This window comes from Hypomesus transpacificus, chromosome 9 (genome assembly GCF_021917145.1).
Source record: "Hypomesus transpacificus isolate Combined female chromosome 9, fHypTra1, whole genome shotgun sequence".
Taxonomy (NCBI): Eukaryota; Metazoa; Chordata; class Actinopteri; order Osmeriformes; family Osmeridae; genus Hypomesus; species Hypomesus transpacificus.
This window is the reverse complement of record NC_061068.1, coordinates 4,899,271-4,920,106: the sequence shown is the minus strand read 5'-3', so window position 1 is coordinate 4,920,106 and position 20,836 is coordinate 4,899,271. Positions and strand designations below refer to the sequence as shown.

The 20,836-nt window shown below is 47.5% G+C and overlaps 1 protein-coding gene across 1 annotated transcript in view; it reads left to right on the top strand.

Annotated features, from left to right (window-relative positions):
- cadpsa (Ca2+-dependent activator protein for secretion a) overlaps positions 1-20,836 on the top strand; it is a 79,762-nt gene that overhangs the window by 43,437 nt on the left and 15,489 nt on the right. Inside the window, exons 14-24 of the mRNA XM_047025997.1 lie at positions 993-1,189; positions 4,114-4,215; positions 4,300-4,363; positions 4,465-4,588; positions 7,660-7,692; positions 10,052-10,158; positions 11,119-11,127; positions 13,244-13,400; positions 15,898-16,039; positions 19,020-19,175; positions 19,317-19,464. Coding sequence (XP_046881953.1) covers positions 993-1,189; positions 4,114-4,215; positions 4,300-4,363; positions 4,465-4,588; positions 7,660-7,692; positions 10,052-10,158; positions 11,119-11,127; positions 13,244-13,400; positions 15,898-16,039; positions 19,020-19,175; positions 19,317-19,464 — 1,239 coding nt within the window. The remainder of the gene's footprint in view (positions 1-992; positions 1,190-4,113; positions 4,216-4,299; positions 4,364-4,464; positions 4,589-7,659; positions 7,693-10,051; positions 10,159-11,118; positions 11,128-13,243; positions 13,401-15,897; positions 16,040-19,019; positions 19,176-19,316; positions 19,465-20,836) is intronic.

Genomic DNA, 20,836 nt, shown 5'->3' with positions numbered 1-20,836 from the left:
TCAAGGCAATGAATAATTCATATTAAAATTTAAACACCAACAAATGTATTTGTCTGGAATTCATGTATTCAAATATTTATTCAATGTAAAAAATAAATGAAAATTAAGATCCAAAAATACAAAGAGAACACATTTCAGGCTGCTCAAATTCAAATGTTGAAATTCAGATTAAATTGAGCCCAAAAAGTTCAGATTGCAACATCCAGGAAACCAAGGTTGTCTCCTCAGACCCCAGGCTTTTATTGTATGACTGATCTGCATGTATGCATCAATGACTGCCTGCAGCTACACCTGGATGAGAGGGGCCTGAGGAGAGAGATCTGCTGGTGGACCCTTCTCGGAGAAGTGACATGGTTTGATTACATTTAGGCTCTATTGCCTTACCTATCCTTGGAACCCCGGATGTTGCAATCAGTATTTTTGGGGCAAAACATTTTTCACCTAAAATCTTTTGGGTTGAAATCTTGGGATCTGAATTTCAACGTTCAAATTTTAGCACCCCAAATGATGTTTCGATTTAAATTTCGGAAGCCTGAATTAAACATTTTGGTGAATTTGGGGATATTAATTGTACTGTTTAAATTTGAGCAACCTAAATTTCTGAACCTTTAATTTTTTTATCTGATTTTTTCTTTACATTGAAATAAATGTTAAACAGTAAAAACATTTTTTTGTAATTAGCGGGCCGCCACAAATAAGTCAATGTATGGGAAACACTGTATATGCTACTGTGCTATGAATATATGCCACCATGCTAATAACACATGCTAACAATACATGCTACCATGCTAATAACACATGCTGCCATGCTAATAACACAAGCTAACAAGCTAATGTATAACACAGGGTACTTCATAAAAAATGTACAACCTCCTTTTCTGTTAGGTTGGCAAAACATTTACAATCATGCGTATGCCTAATTGTCCTGATTATTGAATTCCTCAGGTATGAATGTGACAATGCCTCCCTCCCCATCTGTGTCTGTCTGGTAGGGTTGGTTCAGTCCAGGCCAAGTGTTTGTCATGGATGAGTACTGTGCTCGTAATGGGGTGCGGGGGTGTCACAGACACCTGTGTTACCTAGGCGACCTCCTGGAGAGGGCGGAGAACGGGGCCATGATCGACCCCACCCTGCTGCACTACAGCTTTGCCTTCTGCGCCTCTCATGTCCATGGCAACAGGTACGGAGGGTGAGCATGCACGCACAGGCACACACATACACACACACTGATATGCACTGCCTGCTTTGGACCTGTGGTACAGTATCACCATATCACTCCATCCCATTAAATTTTTTTTGTTATCTCTGTTTTCAATTTTCTTTTGGTATAAATGTTCTAAGCTTTCTTGCTTTTTCCTGTACCTCTATACTGGCCACTTAATGTGTTTCATTGTTCTTTGTGATTTCTGTTTGCTGCCTACTTTAATCCTCATTTTGTTTTCCTTCTTTATTCTTTTATCACTCACTATTACCCATGTCCATGACTTACCTGAATGATAACTATAGTCAGAGAGTGTGTGCGTTGCTAAGCTGGCCTGTATCTAAGGCACAGCTTGGTCAAGCCCTTAACCCCCCCACACCAGAACCCCCCTCCCCTTCTAAGAAGGAACTCATCAAAATCATTGATTTTATGAAGAAAAAGGACTTCAAGTCCCAGACTGCCTCTGGGCCCAAAAGGTAAGAAAGGGTCTGTGCCGCTTCTTCCCAGATAAATCCACTGTGAGTCCTTCCTAGCTGTTTGTATGTGTGTGTGTGCGCGTACACGCACACGTGTGCGCCCATGTTTGTGGCCACATCATAATGTTTGTCGTCACAAGTTTCAATATTTTCCTAATTTCATGTAGTGTATATGAATAGTCAACCTGTCACGATCATAGCTGGATGTCTAACAAACAATAGCACGGCCCTATCTGCATGGACAAGGGGCCGCGAAGCTGAGGGCAGAGGTCACTGCCGGCTGTCTGTCAGCCTGCCCTGGCCTGACACCCTTCCATCCACCCATAAACCCTCCTGAGCTTCTCCACCTCCAGCCTCTGACAGACAGGGATGGACCTGGGGAGCACTGTCTGCTTGAGTCCTGTTATGATCAGCCTGAACAGAGAGACAGGAGTAGCTCCAAGACAGACAGGAAAGAGAGGGGGGGGGGGCAGAGAGAGAGAATATGAGAGAGAGAGTAAGAGAGAAAGAGAATAAGAGAGAGAGTAAAAGAGAGAGAGAGAGAATAAGAGAGAGAGTAAAAGAGAGAGAGAGAGAATAAGAGAGAGAGAATAAGAGAGAATTACAGAGAGAGAGATCAAAAGACTGTAGGAGAACAATGAACAGAGAGCAATGGAGGGCAGGCTGAAAATACGAGGGTTGTGAATAAATAAATAAAACAGAGTGATGGGTCAGAAATAGAGAGAGAGAGAATGGATAGAGGGAAAGGGGGGGGGGGGGGGGGGGGTACACAGCCCCAGCCAAGCAGGGGTCTCCATCCGGTGTGCCTGGAGGTCAGGGATGACAGGATGACAGGTCGTCATCCATGATGGGAGAGTGTCTCTCCTGCCAGTCGTTGTCCATCCCAGAGTCAGACCCCCAGACCCTGGCCTGGCTCTCGTCTCCGCTGCTGCCACCCTGCCACCCTTGGTCCCCCACCCCCACCCCCCTCCAGCCTCCAGGAATCCAGCAGGAGGAAGGGAGAGCCAGCTTTGGCCAAGACCTCAGCCTAATAGACACATGGCCAGAGGACAGGAGATGAAGACTGGAGCCGAGGCCAGAGCCCCTTGGGGGAGACGGGCTAAATTGAGTTGGAGTTGATGCACTTCCATCTCCAGTTGCTCATATGATAATGCAGTCAGATTGTGTTTACCAAATGGTTTTTGGATCAAATCAATGTTATTTGTATTGCAGTTACAACAAGAATCAAAACAATTGTTGGTGTTATTTGTAGTATAGCAACGAGAACATCTTCGATTAGAATGAATCTCTCAAAAATTGAACTGCGCTCACCTCAGTCTCAGACAGGAAATGAAGCGCGGCTCCCCTTCCCAGCATGCCTCCGCTGCTTTCAGACGTGTGTCTGTGACAGCTCATTTCCATGTAGTCACGGGAGGGGAAGGGCACCAGGTTATAAAAACATTATGAAAGCAGTTTTCAGATGAATGTGTTGGGATTCAGGGCATGGATTAATTAGTGTGAAATTATCCATTTATTTTCTGTTTCATCACAGTTTTAGAAATTGTATGTATGATATTAGACTCCTTTCTTCATTTCTATTAGCACACACAGACACACACAGACACACACAGACACACACATACACACACATACACACACAGCTACGGGATGGGCTATAATTGCATGTGACATGCTTCAGATGAACACACAGAAATGCACAGCAATATCAACAATTAAAGAATGGAACACACATACACACACATATGCAACCCCCACAAAGACAACCACTGCACTCCAATAACACTGTGTGTGAGTGTGTGTGTGTGTGTGTGTGTGAGAGGCTGGCCTCCTTATAGTTTGTGACACGGCTGAGGACTGGGTAGAACGTGAGCAGAGTGCATGTGACAGAGGAGGCGCTGGTCGCCGTGACAGCGGCTTGAGGAGCAGGAGGCGTGACACGCTCCCTCGTCACCGGGCCGGCAAGATGTCATCTGACTGAAGGACAGTGAGAGAGGAAGGGGCGGGGGGGGAGAAGGAGAGACCCCCTGTCAGATCAGAGGAGCTGGGGGGGTCCCAGTTTGGCACAGGGTTGGGGGGGGAGGGGGAAGGGAAGATCCTCCTGGATCCTGGATCATGAGTTTCATTCTGACCTGTAGAACAGTGTGGCTTCACCGCTCCCAGCAGAGCCTGCCCAGTGTGCCAGGCCTCCTTAGGACCAGATGACCCGTGGTTGACATCACCCAGATCTGTGGACCTCCATCAGGAGCGCATCAATGACCCCTTTGTTTTGTCTCTGTTTTCCCTGGCTTCATACCATGCTCTATTCTGGACTCGGCGGTGTCTGATAATTATCCCCACACAGATTTCAGATTTCTGACAGATGACTGGTCTTGGGGCTTGCTGGCTTGTGTGTAATAAACACTGTGGTGCTCTGCTCTGTCCTGTGGTTCCACACAGGCCTGATGGGATAGGCACTGTGACGGTGGAAGAGAAGCAGCGCTTCGAGGAGATTAAAGAGCGTCTACGCGTCCTGCTGGAGAACCAGATCACACACTTCAGGTGTCTGTTTGCACCCCGCTCTAACGATGTCACAGCTTTGTGTCCGAGGTATAGTCCTTTAAAGATGTCACCCTCCCCCTCCAGGTACTGTTTCCCCTTTGGCAGACCAGAGGGAGCCCTGAAGGCCACCCTGTCCCTTCTTGAGAGGGTAGGCCTCTTTTGTGGTCCCAGAACACACATATAGTAGAATTACAGCTACTCGCAAGTCGATCAAGGCTTGGTGAGCCTGACTTCTGTGCTGCGTTGCAGGTTCTGATGAAGGACATTGTCACCCCGGTCCCTCAAGAGGATGTGAAGTCTGTCATCCGTAAATGTCTGGAGCAGGCTGCCCTGGTCAACTACCAGCGCCTGTCAGAGTACGCCAAAATAGAAGGTAGGTGACTGTTACTGTGTGCCCTCTCTGACTTTAGCCTCTGGTCGCCAGACACAGCTGAATCATCTGTCTGGAAGGAAAGATATTCACTGTGTGGAGTTGTACCGAAGCAGCGAGCGGATCAGGAAATAAGTTCAGCCCTGTGTATTGTGTGAGACCCACGATGTTTGAGTTGACTGTTAAGCATTGACAGTAAATATATTATCCTTTTGAATGTTGGATCCTAGTTTATTCCTGGTATAACTAAAATGATTTTTTTTCCCAGCTCAGCAGTGAAAATACCCTTTGTTGAAAATACCCTCTCAAATGTTAACGTCTTTTAAATTAGCCTCTTTTTGTCTATAGGAGTCTTTTGTGTATTTCTTATGTAGCTCAAAAGCCAAACTCTAACAGTAGAGATGTGAACAGTAAGTAAAAATGCATTCAGTTCTCAGGCCCACTGCCCCTGTCCTCCTCACTGTGGCTTAGTTGCTTCTGGTCAGAGTGAGGCCCTGAAGCAACTCCCCTTCTCCTCCTCTCAGGCCAGCCCTGTTCCTCTCCTCTGTTCCTCTCCTCTGTTCACCTCCTCCTCACCTCCTGTCCTTGTTTCTGAGACAAGCCTCATCTTCTCCTCACCGCCTCCTCTTCCTTCTCCTCCCTGTCTATTGGCTTTGCTGCTTTCGATCTCAGTCAGTCATATCTGCTGTAAGTCAGGAAGGCCAATACACACGGCCTACTGGGATTGCTCTCTGTAGCAACTCCTCATGTCTCTGCTGCATGTCAGAGGGTTTTCTTTAGTAGGCATGGACACAGCACTCGAATGATAAATATGTCAAACTGGATTTTCATTGACTTTAATCAGACAGCTGAATGAGAATCAATTTACAAAATGCTAATAATTGATTGCGATTTAAAATAGTTTTCAAAAATCTAACCAAATTTGTAGGTGAATGTAATTTTTCCCTTGAGTATTTAAACTTGTACCTCTTCAATTTTAAGCCAATTCTAGTTGATGTCTGCAAAGAAATACCTAAGTGTATTGAAGATACTGAAGGAGGCAGCCTTTAGTATCATGTCTGTTTGTTTCCTTGATCTGTTTCCTTGAAGCTGCAGACCCCAGAGAGATGTTTCACATCTACATGCCATGTGGCATAACAAATGGTTAATCCAAGTGTGTCGACTCCCTCCGCTTTTTCACTAGGCCAATGCACACACACACACACACAGAAAGATAAACACACAGACAGACAAACACACACAACCTCACAAAGCCCCAAACTGCTCTCTCTCTCTTTCTTTCTTATTCTCTCTCTCTCTCTTGCGTGATCTTAATTCCACCAGCATCACATAGGGAAGCCTTTGGTGACCTTATAACCCCCACATGCAGCCTTGCAACCACCCTCTTCTCTTTGACCTCTGACCCTCTGCTCTGACCCTCTGACCGCAGCCTCTTGCATGCCCCGATCCTTTCTCCTGTAGGGAAAAAGAGAGAAATGTATGAGCATCCTGTCTTCTGCTTGGCGTCTCAAGTGATGGATTTAACCATTCGTGAGTACCTTCCTCATCCTGACGCTCTCCTAGCCCCTCCCACCTCCCTCTCCTAACCCCTCCCACCTCCCTCTCCTAACCCCTCCCACCTCCCTCTCCTAACCCCTCCCACCTCCCTCTCCTAACCCCTCCCACCTCCCTCTCCTAGCCCCTCTCACCTCCCTCTCCTAACCCCTCCCACCTCCCTCTCCTAACCCCTCCCACCTCCCTCTCCTAACCCCTCCCACCTCCCTCTCCTAACCCCTCCCACCTCCCTCTCCTAGCCCCTCCCACCTCCCTCTCCTAGCCCCTCCCACCTCCCTCTCCTAACCCCTCCCACCTCCCTCTCCTAACCCCTCCCACCTCCCTCTCCTAACCCCTCCCTCCTCCCTCTCCTAACCCCTCCCACCTCCCTCTCCTAGCCCCTCCCACCTCCCTCTCCTAGCCCCTCCCACCTCCCTCTCCTAACCCCTCCCACCTCCCTCTCCTAACCCCTCCCACCTCCCTCTCCTAACCCCTCCCACCTCCCAATACTCCCACATTCATTTTTTTCTGCTTCCTCTCAACCTCTCAATTTGCACGCTTCCTCACCAACCATCTGATCACCTCTCCCACGGCCTGCTGGCTGATGTTCTGGCTCGCCATTTCCCTCCTCCTCCTCCTCCTCCTCCTCCTCCCCTTCTTCCTCCTCCTCCTCCTTCTCCTCCTCCTCCTCCCCCTCTTCCTCCTCCTCCTCCTCTTCCTCCTCCTCCTCCTCCTCCTCCCCCTCCTCCTCCGGCCTTTTGATCTGTTGCTTCAGTGTGTGAACGCCATGCTGTCAGTGAGAGCTTCCTGAAGGACTGTGTGTGTTTCTTTGGGTCCCAGTCAAGACCACAGGTCCGTCTAGCCCTGAAGACGTATCAGTGAGCTTCTTTTTTGTCCTTCTGCTCCGTCTGTCTGCAACTTGAATGCATTTTTACTTTGCTTCTGTGTACAACCCCTCAGTCCTGTCCAACCATGCCTCACGAGTTAGATGCTGCAGATTTTACTGTAGGTTCACGTACATGTATAAAAACAACAACCGCCAGAAAGAACTGGCAACACATGTTGATAATTTCACGGCAACATGAAATGGCTCAGTAGCCTCAGGAAAGAGAGGATCCTCACAAACATGTTTCTGTGTCCTGTCTGTGTACTGTACGTCCTGACTGAATCCATCCAAGTGTCTCACCCTTTCTTTGTTGTTGCAGGTTCGTTATTGTTCTTGTCCTGAAATGTTGGGTTGTGTTTTTCAAATGGATTTTAAATCATGTCTGTTTTGTTCGTACAGTTTTATTTTCATTTGTTTGGTTGTTTTAGTGTGACATTGACTTGTGAACGGCAGCCCCTGCTAGAGGGCTTTGCCCCTGGGTCTAACATTCTAGGATCTCGCTGGATGGAGGATAGCTGATCACTGAATCTCAAGCCTCCTGAACTTCTGCTCCTCTCATCCTCTGCTGTTCTCAATGCTGAATATCTCATCTCTTTCTCTCACTCTTCCTTTCTCCCTCCCTCCCTGGCTCTCCTTCTGTCCTGTTCTCTTGTAGCGGAGAAAACTCTGAAAGATCTGAAGGATCCAGGTGACATCACATGTCTGACTCTCAGCCTCCTCAGCTCATTATAGTAGCGTATCCCTAACCGCAGTAGAGTCTTAGCAACATAACACCTCACTGCCTTCCTGGGGCATGGCTTGGGAATGTTACAGGAATGTTACAGGAACGTTGTGACAGCGTTATGTTTCCACACCCCTGTGGTTCTCCCCTGCACTGCATTCTAGAAATGGAGATGCAGTCCAACCCGCAGCCCGCCCCCTGTGGTGTGTGAGGCTACCCCCCCACCCCCCCCCTCCTTGTGTTAGCTCATCCGTGGATCTGGAGAGTCTTAAGATGTTTCCTCATCTCCAGAAAACCACTGTGGAGAGGAGAGGAAGGAACCATTTTAATACTGTCTATGACTCCTTTGAGTATTTCACCTGTCTTTTAACAAATGCAGAGTTGACATTGCTTTATAGCATACATGCCGTTATCAGAATGTAGCTTTGGTTTCTACGTTTGCCAGAATTGGCATATTTTGCAGCAAGCTGTAAGGCAATGCTCCTGTCCAAAATGCATGAATTAAACCCATACTGTATCTCCAATGTGTCAGAACAGTACCATTTGATAAACAGTCCACAAGTATTTCAGATTGAGACAACTAAAAAAAATATATAAACTGTTGAATTCCTGACTTAAGGTTGACTTATAGCATGAATAAAATCTGTGGATAAAAAACTTGATGAGTGATACATTGGAAATACATAAAGACACGTTTAGAAGAGGTTAGAGGAGGACAAATCATAGGAACTGTTGGTATTCCCCTCAAAACCAGTGGATGCTGTGTAACCTTTCATGACGCCCAGCTAAATCAAAGTTTTCATACTTAGCATTGCTACTTGAGAATGAAGACAGTAGACCGTGTACAGCAGCACCATAGGCCTTGGGTTTAGTTTAGCTGCTGTGTGAGGAACCAGCTAGTTTATGAACACACTGGATCGTCGGCCTTCCAACTCCTCGTTGTCCTACAGGAACGCAAAAGAACGCTGCTAGTTTCTATGGTAACATGACAGAAGTCTGTCGCCCAAAATACAGCTCATCTTTGCAACATTGCTCAATGCCTCTAGTAAACAAGGAAAGAACTGCTCTGTGTTTGGGTGCCTATTCTTTGAAAGCCTCCATCCGTACTGGTGACTAGACCATCACTACAACTCTGACAGTCAAGAAGGCCATCCGCACACACAATACAGAGCCGAGGCCTAAAGTGCTGTGACAGCGTGTGTGCGTCGCGGAGCCTTGACTCTGTACGCCACCAATTAGACCCCTACCTCTCCACCAACTCCTGAGCACAAAGGAGGATGTGTGTGCAGGACAAAGACCACGAGGACCCAGCAGTGACCCAGGTCTTTACCTCACTCTGTCCCTTCCTAGCTGCAGCACTGTATGACACTGTCAGAGTGCGTTCAAGGCTATCAGACCTGACACTGACCTTGTTGTGACGTCGTTTAGTTTGACTTGACATGGCATGAGAGGCCGTTGGAGAAGAATGTGGATGGACCTCGCACGTTACGATAATGGAGAGTAAATATTTCAGCTGCTCGGTTCTTCCCCAGACAAGCCCCTCTCAAAGGAGCATGGCTTTTAGTCAGAACTGTCATGAGACAGAACTTCCTTTCATACTCGTTTCTACGCAAAACATATCATCACTACTTATTTTGCCTTATCTGAACTATGTGCCTTGGTTTTGTTTCGTCCAGTCACACAATCGATGTCCATAGTCGTGACAGAAAACAGGATTTGTTGTTGTTTTTTGTTCTCCAAATTTGTAAACAGCACAAGAAAGCACTCCTCTCTCCTTCCTGCCAGGGTCTCACTATAATAGGGTCACAGTATCATATCTGTGGTACTTCCTGGTTATACAACATGCTTCTTTAGCCTGGCTCACAGTAACCCTAAAGCATAGCAGGGGAAAATGGCCAGGACACCGGAAGTTCAGGTCTGCAACATTCAAGTGTGTGAGTGTCCAAACATATCACTTACATACTGTAAAAGCCATGAGCACTGCACGACATTCTGGACATGCATGATGACTGTGGAACATACCTGTTATTTTCAATTCTCTTTTAATTTGACTCATTCTACCAGCTTTGTTCTTGACGGTCTCATTACTGTGTTAATACTGCTGACAGATACAGGTACCATTGGGAAAGAAGCCCACTGGGTTATCCTCTCCTGAAGGGATAGATCAGTCATCATCCTAGTTATCAGATATTTTTGCGTCGTATAGAAGCATGCTTATGTACCTTTTATTATTAGAGCTTTTGAGGGAACGTTAGGGTACCGTGGAGCAGACTTTAAGGGAACATCTACTACTGTACCACATTGACTTTTCACCCCTGTGCTTCAGAGAATGTAGGGCGCTTAGTCACTCCCGCCAAAAAACTGGAGGACACCATCCGCCTTGCAGAACTCGTCATTGAGGTCCTGCAACAGAACGAGGAGCACCACGCAGAGGTGAGTGTGTTAGTAGAGGATAAACACACACGTTATCTCTCTCTCACACACACATACATACACTCACATGCACACACGCAAAACCACACACTCAAAGACATAACTGGGTAAATCCTAATCCAGGCGTGTCTTTTCTATGGCAGTGGAGAAACCTAGGCCATGTGAACTATCTCTGTATGTTTGACAGGCTACAGGCACAGGCACAGGGAAACAGTCGGTACAGTATCCATGTCTCCTTCTCTCTGCCTCGTCTCCGATGCATGTTAGTAAGATGACTGCCCTGCACGGTAGTGGCTCAAGATGTGGGCTCAAAGGTTAACAAAGTGCCTTGGACACCCCAAGCTCTGACTCCCTACTTGATACTTGTAGTGTCTAAGACTGAAAGGATATAAACAGATCAGTTTTGTTGTGATGTTCAGGACTTGGTTACTGTGTTTCCTGTGCACTCACTTATCGCCTCCAATGGAAATGCCCCACACACGCAGCGTCTCTTACACCTATTGCATAAAGGGCTTTCCTTTGATGTCATATCCTGACAGCTCTGCTCTTTTTGGAAACGGGGCTGTCCCTAGCAGAAGGTGCATGGGACTACTGGTCCAGTGGGGTGTGGTCGTGATTCACACTTCCAGCCTGCAAACACGTCACATCCTTTTTATTCAGGAGCACAGGACTCCCTCTGCACACAGACTTGGTTAAACACTTTTGTTCATCATTTTGTATATTTGTATGCTTTATTCTCTCATATGAACAGTCTCTCAACATAATGTTGTTTTTTAATTCTGTTTTTTTAAAGATAGCTTTCATCCATGAAACATTCCTCTTTTGTTTTTAATTCTATTTTTTATTTCCTCCACTGTAATCTTACCATACTGAACCAACAGTTTCTCGAACAGTAAACCTGACTTAAACCCCTTCCTGTTCTCTCACTTTTCATTTTCTTAATGGGGAATATTTGGACAGGGAAAAGAGGTACGTGACTGACCCTGACCAGATGAGACCATCCACATCCCACTGCATGGTTGAAAGATGCCCACTGTCCCAGAGTGGTCCCAATCTTTGCCATGAACCTACTAATTTGCTGCCTTGTTACTTACCTGCCTTGTGCTTGTGGTCAGCTTGGAGGATTGAGCAAATGCTTGTCAGCCTAGTCTGAGAGCTAGATATGAGGTTGCCTTTGGTAATAAGCAGACCTAAACAAGCACTTTGGTGGCACTCTGTCCATCTCAAGACACCAAGCCTCCCCATGCCCCCCTCTGTCTAGTACCACCCCGTCTCTCAGAAATACTCCCACGATTGCAAATTGCACCCCCCTCCCACCCTCTTGTATGCCTGCCCCTGGTGTAATTTGAACTGCATCGACTATCTCCGAGCATATCCTTCACAGTCTTTTCATATGAGTGTGTATGAAGCCCTTCTCTGTTCTGGTGTGTTTGGGAAAGGTAAGTAGAACACCCAGACATCTGATGTATCTCCATTGGATTGCTGTATTTTCAGGCAATGGAGAAGAGCATGCTTAGTACACTGGACAAAGGTTCACCATAAAGACTCTGGCATTTCTTTTGAATGCATTTTTGTGATTTGCTACCATTGGACATGGACAGCAGACCAGCTAACCAGCAAAATCCAGTAATCTACATATTTCACAGACATAACTTGAACTCAATCTTTTTTAGTGTTGGCTTATCTTTAGGAATTTACCCTAAAAGGAGTGCTGCTATATGTTTGCATTCCATCTCCAACGCAGCGCCTGATTTGGTTAAAATCACAATGGAACCGAGCCCAAATGCCGGTGCCCTGTGATATCTAGGGTCATGAGCCTAATTCGTCATGCTAATGAGATGCCCTTCCTGGTTATTGCTGGTGCTGTTGCTGTCTTATCCATGCCATGTACCCATTGGTACAGAGATGCCCCCAGGTGCATGACCCACACCCCCATGGGCATATTCACATCTGTGGGGCCACGAGACGATGTGAATGGCTGAGCCTCCTCGGGTGCCCCCCCAGACAGCCCTGGGGGAAGCAGGGGAGCATGGAAGAGTGTGGACGCATGAGACTAGACTGTTCCTAACGCAGTCACTCCACTGCTTCTGCTACCAGAGGCACTGTCTAGAGATAGACAGATAGAGCGGCTCCCTCTATCTGGACGACTCTGTCAGAGGACTGGCGTGACAGAGCAGCCCTTTGAGACACGTCTCAAGCAGCTGTCGATCTCTGCCTCTGTGGGCCAACAGACAAGCCCAGGTTTATCTGTGCAGGGACACATTGTTTCAGCCTGCCGCTCCAAGCTGTGAAGTGCCCCCCGGAGATCTCTGTGTGATGTCTCCGAGGTGACAACTTGACTTATTGTGAAACCGCGAGATGGAGAAGAGCCATTTGATAGATCAGTGGAGTAACGTTCCTCCCTTTTCACCTTTTCCCTCAAGAGTATGAGACTGTGAGACTTGCACTTAAAGACGTGCTCGGAGTGTGATTTCACAATCTTAACTACCTTTCCCCCCCCCCTCTCTTTGTCTGTTTTTATCTACGTTTCCTGTTTCTCCTTTTCCCTTCTGTCACCTCTTCTGTCTTTGACTATTCTCTCTTTGCTCGTGTATCTCCCCCTCACCTTCTCTACTCTATCCCTCTCTCTAACATCTACCTGCCCCACTTCCTCGCCCCCTCTCCTCTCCTATCCTCCACCGCTCTCCCCCCTTTCCTCTCCCCCTGTCCTCTCCCCCTCTCCCTCTCCCCTTGTCCTCTCCCCCTCTCCTCTCCCTCTCCCCTGGTCCTCTCCTCCACCCCTCTCCCCTCTCTCCTCTCCCTCTCCCCTGGTCCTCTCCTCCACTCCTCTCTCCTCTCCCTCTCCCCTGGTCCTCTCCTCCACCCCTCTCCTCTCCCTCTCCCATGGTCCTCTCCTCCACCCCTCTCCCATCTCTCCTCTCCCTCTCCCCTGGTCCTCTCCTCCACCCCTCTCCTCTCCCTCTCCCATGGTCCTCTCCTCCACCCCTCTCCCATCTCTCCTCTCCCTCTCCCATGGTCCTCTCCTCCACCCCTCTCCCATCTCTCCTCTCCCTCTCCCCTGGTCCTCTCCTCCACCCCTGTGCAGGCGTTCGCCTGGTGGTCGGACCTGATGGTGGAGCACGCGGAGACCTTTCTGTCCCTGTACGCGGTGGACATGGACGATGCTCTGGAGGTCCAGCCCCCCGACAGCTGGGACAGCTTCCCTCTCTTCCAGCTCCTCAACGACTTCATGAGGGTCGACTGTGAGTGGGCCGCACATGGACCCCAACCCGTAGACATCCAAACAAGGACTGATTATGAACGGACACGCACAGATCCTAGCCCTCCTGATCTATGCAGAACAGCAGCCCACACTTGATATGATTCCAGAGGAGGCTGAGGGCACACACTCCTGGAACAGGCGTCTGGGGCCGGGCTGCGTATTATTGCGAAGCCCCATGGGGAGACGGGGAAAAAACGAATCACCCCGTTGGGATCCGAATCAACTGGAACGTGTCGGTAAACGGCGCGGTAGATAAAAGGTCAGGAAGCGGAGGGCGTTTGACAGGGAGGACAATGGAGACCTCTGAGAGCTCCTGTAGGAGTCTCATCTGGAGCGGTTGCTGTGGGCTCTGTCATCTCCCTAATGACCTGCAGTTGCCTTAGGACACTGTCCAGGGTCCTGAAAGCATGAGCGAGAATAGCAACACTTAAAGCAGCCTTTGTGAACTGAAACTGCCTGGTTATAATTGTCCCTGGAAATAATTTGAATAGCTTGTCAGCTGGGAGCCTAGCATTATTTGCAGTGTTGGAGCCTGCACATTATTGGCTACATAGCTTTGAAATGAACTGAATATGTGCATTTCGAAGCATCACATGACATTCAAGACAGGTAGATGGTAGATATCATTTTCTTTTTATACTCCAGTAGTCTTTTTTCAAAAACGGCATTAGATATACTTACACAGTCAATGTGTTCCTCACTGCATAAGATGACTTAAAGGGGAAACTGAATGGAGGTGTCCAGTACTGGTAACCACGTCACAACAGACATAATGGTGCTCTACAAACAGAACAAAAACATGACTCTTGCACACACACACACACATCTGTAAACAGTCCATCTCACTGGGGCATTCCTCCACAGAAGGTCACCGGCTGTGTCTCCCTGTAGCTGTTAGCTTATGTGGCAGGAAATAGCCTAAGCACCAGACAGGCGCAAAAGTCAGATGCCATTCAAGCAGTTAATGAGGTCTAAAACAGTGGTGCCTTGGAGTGAGGCAAGGCCCGCGACCACACTCCTGGACTCACATCCAAGTGTACATCAGCCGCTCAAGTGGCTAATTGGATAGCAGCAATCAAGGAACAAAACAAACATCGCACCTACTGTGTATCAATGACCTTGACTCCCACGCGCACTCGCGCAACACGCAAACACACACTCCTACTCACGCGACACAGAAACACACACTCCTACTCACGCGACACAGAAACACACACTCCTACTCACGCGACACAGAAACACACACTCCTACTCACGCGACACAGAAACACACACTCCTACTCACGCGACACAGAAACACACACTCCTACTCACGCGACACAGAAACACACACTCCTACTCACGCGACACAGAAATACACACTCCTACTCACGGGACACAGAAACACACACTCCTACTCACGCGACACAGAAACACACACTCCTACTCACGCGACACAGAAACACACACTCCTACTCACGCGACACAGAAACACACACTCCTACTCACGCGACACAGAAACACACACTCCTACTCACGCGACACAGAAACACACACTCCTACTCACGCGACACAGAAACACACACTCCTACTCACGCGACACAGAAACACACACTCCTACTCACGCGACACAGAAACACACACTCCTACTCACGCGACACAGAAACACACACTCCTACTCACGCGACACAGAAACACACACTCCTACTCACGCGACACAGAAACACACACTCCTACTCACGCGACACAGAAACACACACTCCTACTCACGCGACACAGAAACACACACTCCTACTCACGCGACACAGAAACACACACTCCTACTCACGCGACACAGAAACACACACTCCTACTCACGCGACACAGAAAGACACACTCCTACTCACGCGACACAGAAACACACACTCCTACTCACGCGACACAGAAACACACACTCCTACTCACGCGACACAGAAACACACACTCCTACTCTCACACATGCTCAGAGGGGGAGAGAGAGAAGGAGAGAGAGGGAGAAATAGAGAGAATGCTCAAAGGGAGAGTGAAGAACAGACACACGGCGTGGGGCCGCGAGGCATCGCATTAGCACACACTGGCCTCCATTTTATCTCCTGTGGTCTGTGTTAACGTTGCCTTTTTACCAGTTGGAGCCAGTGGAGAGTCAAATAAGAGACTTGTGTGTCCTGTAGCATTTGTTGTGCATACAGTACCCTTCTGGATACTGTGCCATCCTGCATCCCAGAGGTCCACTACTAAACCCTCCACAGTTATGAGCTACTATCACATTCTCATTTCTATTATTAGCTATTAACTATTATATATCACTTCTCAGTAACCGATTAGGACATGCACAGTTTTAGAATAACTCAATATTATATTAATTTACACACATGATATACACATAAAAATCCCACTGTTAACCAATTCATTTAGGTTTATCTAGGATATGAACAATCTTGTTGAAAAAACAGTTTGCACTTGTCTGTCCCTCTCCTCAGATAACCTGTGTAACGGGAAGTTCCACAAACACCTGCAGGATCTGTACGCTCCTCTGGTGGTTAGATATGTGGACCTGATGGAGTCCTCCATCGCTCAGTCTATCCACAGGGGCTTTGAGAGAGAGTCCTGGGAGCCTGTCAAGTAAGGACATCATTAGGACAGCACACATGAACGTGTTTGTACCATTTGAACCCTTTGGTTTAGTCAGTTTTACTAGGGATTAAAGATCCTTAGTTGATTTGCAAGTCTATTGTGTGTGTTTCTGTTTTCTCTCTCTGAAGGTAAAATACTAATCTGTCTGAAACTCCAGTCTTTCAGCCTGTTCTGGTCTGTTGTGTTTTGTCTGTGTCTTTCTAAACAGAACATCTGCTGCAATTTAACCACTGTTACCACTTACTGTTTTCTTTAGCAATTATGCCGTGAACCATATGCTCAATTAATCATCCTGAAACAACACTGTATATTGTGTTTTTCAATAATATTCCCACCCCAACTGTTAGAGTGTCAGGTTCTTCACATTTTAGTAATATTTGATCATTTACTGTACCATTCTCTAAATGTGTGTGAAAACGGTCTTTTGTTTCGTGTGTAGTCATGTGAGCTGATCGGTGGTCAGGTTTGCTTGCTTCCCCTCAAGCTTCTTCAGAAATGCCCCCTTTTTCTCTCATTTCTCATTGCTTCTTCGAACCATCTGCATTCCTTCTGTTATAGCACATTCTTTCTCCTCTCTGCCTGTGTCCTCTCTACAGGAGTATAGCAAGTAATCTGCCCAATGTGAATCTACCAAATGTCAGCCTCCAAATGCCCAAAGTACCAAATCTAGCAGTGCCAAGTGTTAACCTTCCACAAATGCCCAGCTTTGCTGCACCCAACTGGATGACAGCTATATGTGACTCTGAGTGTGTATTAAGTATCAGTTGGAGCCTGAAACATGCATGCGTGTCCTTGGCATGAACATGTCACATATTCCCCACGATACCAAGACAAGTTTGTGTTGAAACTTGTCAGCCGGCCCAGTTTTACTTGCTAACTAAGAGATGAACATGCAGGCTGCTCTTTAGATCACCAATCTGGATGTAGTAACTGACAGGAACGTTTTCTCATGGCATACTTTGACACAACGATGCTAAATGTACAGAGAGAACTAATGGTTCCTGTCTCTCAAGTGTCATCCTATTCTAAAACAGAACACGCACAAAAAACATGATATTAAACCATATTTGGCGTGTGTGTGACTGTCTGCGTAGCAGAAAAATTAAGCGTGTAGCAATGGAATCTAGAACCTATGTTTAGACTTTATATCAAAAGCACTCTCCTTCGACACCTCAAGGTACAACGACACATTATCTGTGCCACTCTTAATGAAAGTGAAATACAGTCTACACCAACCAGCAAAATGGGTGTGAAGAAGAACGTTCAAAGTGAGCCCCACTCAGTGCATCCCGCAGAGTGAGACCCTCACACCAGCTTTTAAGATTCCAAAGTTCCATGTTTGTAGGCACTAGACCGCCTATCATACCCACCTCTCAAGGTGTAACTCAACCTGTTTAAATAAACATGATAAGAAGCACATTTATACAGTCAATCACTGCACACTCAGTGAACATGAGAGGTGAAATAAGAGGTGAATGTTTTTCTCTGCCAAGTCAGAGCAACCAAGTACATGTTGACAACATGCCCAGACTCAGGTGCTGTGTGTAGCAGCCAGGAGGTGCAGCCAAAGTCCTCCCAACGTGGAAATTCCTAACTGACAGATCAACAGATATTCCTAACTGACAGACAGCGCCACCTTGAAAACATATATGTGATAACAAGCCTATAGACACATTTTGGCTACAGGAAGCTCCATGGATCCCAGACTCTGCTTCCAGAACCTTCCTTCTGTTTCACCTGGAGCCATGTTCATGCCAACGCCACCACATTGAATACAAATTGTGCAAAGAGTTAGTGGGATTTCAAAATGGAGACCCTACAACAGCTCTTAATTTGCCTCCTGCATGTGTTTGAACCCAAGGACAGAAAGATACACACACATTACTTAATACAAATTGGAAAAATACATTTACTTACATAAAGAATTGTAATTTGCTTATTTATGGCTTTTAAATTTAAGTATTACCTCCTGATAGTTGTTGATGTGAACTGCAAATTCAACTGGTCAATTGCCCAAATTCCACACATGTATACCTTGTTGAAAACGTAGCGTTACAACAACATCCAAGTGATACGTTTGTATCTTTCAGTTGGGCCCCTGCTGTCCCCTCAGTGTGTCACTGTGGGGGAAATGACAGAGCAGTGTTTACTGTGAGCTGGAGCTCCTTAGACGATGAGGAGGAGCTCATGTCTGAGTCGGCTTCCTGGAGGCGTCTGTCTCTCTGTCTATCTGCAGGACTTCAGTTTGGGTGGTAGAGGGTTTCACAACACAGCATGCAAGAATAGAGACACCGTTCGTAACCTCAGCCACCTACCTAGCCCCCCCCCACCATCCTCCTCTTCTCTGTTTGCTCATTGATGTTCTGAAGGGATGCTTTCCTCATCTGGGTCCTATATTTTGACCATTTTACCAACCAAAACAGAGACACAGGGCACTGTGCGCTAACCAGAGAAAATCACTGGGCTCCATGTCTCTGGTATCCTTCCTGCTCTGCCTCAGAGAGCTCCTGGAACCCATCCTGGTGTGTGTTCCTAGGTGTGTGTTCCTAGGTGTGTGTTCCTAGGTGTGTGTTCCTAGGTGTGTGTTCCTAGGTGTGTGTTCCTTGGCGTTCACCTGCCTACCTACCTGGAGTGAGCATGGACCCCACTATTTTGTAAATAACCACTCTGGGGTTTCATAACCAATTCAGGGTGGTTATTATATTTTATCAATGGTGATGTCTGTTTATTTTTACCTTGGAGTGAGCACACGTACTTCAGTGCTTGTATTGCACTAGCTCAAAGACGGCTCAACTCCAAACACGATCGTCGATCAGTAAACGGTAAAAATAAAAAGGCCCATCCAGAGCCATGGATGGACGCGTGGTCCCCTGTTCCCTTGTGTTGTATTCTGTGCCCTAGTTCACTCTTCTTGGCGTCTGTGCTTTTGGGGTTGACCTCTGACCCCCTGACGTCTGGCCCTCCTCAGTAACGGCTCAGGAACATCAGAGGACCTGTTCTGGAAGCTGGACGCCTTGCAGACCTTCATCCGGGACCTCCACTGGCCGGAGGAGGAGTTTGGGAAGCACCTGGAGAGCAGGCTGAAGCTGATGTCCAGCGACATGATTGAGTCCTGCATTAAACGGTGAGCCACAGGCGCCAGGTCCTCATGTGAAGCCACCAGCCTTACGATCCATCACACCAACGTCTGCTGTGTTTGCTGGGTAATCACGCGGCGATGCCCGTCACGGAAACACCCGGACTAGCGCTTGCGATCTCTCCGCAGGACGAGGGTGGCCTTCGAGGCGAAGCTGCAGAGGAGCAGCCGGACCACTGACTTCCGCGTGCCTCAGTCCATCTGCACCATGTTCAACGTGATGGTGGACGCCAAGGCCCAGTCTGCCAAACTGTGTGCCATGGAGCTGGGCCAGGAGGTATGGTGTTCCCCTCTTCTGTCTGAGAGAGAGAGAGACAGAGAGAGAGAGAGGAGAGGGGGAGAGAGAGAGAGAGAGAGAGAGAGAGAGAGAGAGAGAGAGAGAGAGAGAGAGAGAGAGAGAGAGAGAGAGAGAGAGAGAGAGAGAGAGAGAGAAAGAGAGAGTGTTCCCCTCTTCTGTCCTCTCACCAGAGAGAGAGAGGAAAGAGAGAGAGAGAGAGAGAGAGAGAGAGAGAGAGGAGAGAGAGAGAGAGAGAGAGAGGAGAGAGAGAGAGGGACAGAGAGAGAGAGAGAGAGAGAGGAGAGAGAGAGAGACGAGAGAGAGGAGAGAGAGAGAGAGGAGAGGAGAGAGAGAGAGAGAGAGAGAGAGAGAGAGAGAGAGAGAGAGAGAGAGAGGTGTTCCCCTCTTCTGTCTGTCCTCACCAGACCACACACCACAGGGCTGAGGCCCGCGCTCTCGCCCACAGTCCACACATTGCTTCCCTGATGGTCTGCAACCAGATTTCAGGAGGGATATACAATTGCAATGATATTGTCAGCTTGTACAGTATTGTCACTGAGTGCTCTGAAGGATATCATGAGCCGTGGTACCCTGCAGTGGTTTCTCTGAAGAGGGATTTTTTTCTGAGTATGCTGCACTGTGCGTACACATCAATATCCATTCAGAATCACTGCCAGTTCTCTCTGGAAAAATATTTATATATTTTTATTGTTGTGGCATGGATTGAATTCAGCTCACTCCGAATCCACTGTGCTTGACTCCATTCATTGTTGCTGTGTCAACCATATCATTACGCAACATATTAATAACATGTTATTCCTTACAGTACATTCGTTTTACTGCCATCTGCTGCGATTGCCTTGTTTTCTAACTGTGCTTTAAGTTGAGAATGGGCTTCTGACGTGTTTTTGCTGTGTCGTCTTCACTGCCACCATGGTTCCTCTAGCTTTCTTTTGCTTCTTTTGTCTCTGTCTTGTGAAAGTTTGTTAGAGACTGGGTAAGTGTGGCTAACAATTCAATTGAAATCTCACCCCTGGTTCCCAAATGTATAATTAGCCGTTATTGCAGTTTCCCCCCCATCTTCCAACACTTGAATTGTTTTCGTTTCATTAGCATATGTGTAGATGCTACTGAATATACATGGGTTTGGAAGTGAGAGTTCTCATATTTGCGGAATCTGAAGACTGATTCCAATTACCAGAGCTGAATTAATTATGAGAGGCCCCTTCACTGTACTGAGAGGCCCCTTCACTGTACTGAGAGGCCCCTTCACTGTACTGAGAGGCCCCTTCACTGTACTGAGAGGCCCCTTCACTGTACTGAGAGGCCCCTTCACTGTACTGAGAGGCCCCTTCACTGTACATGCTGGGAT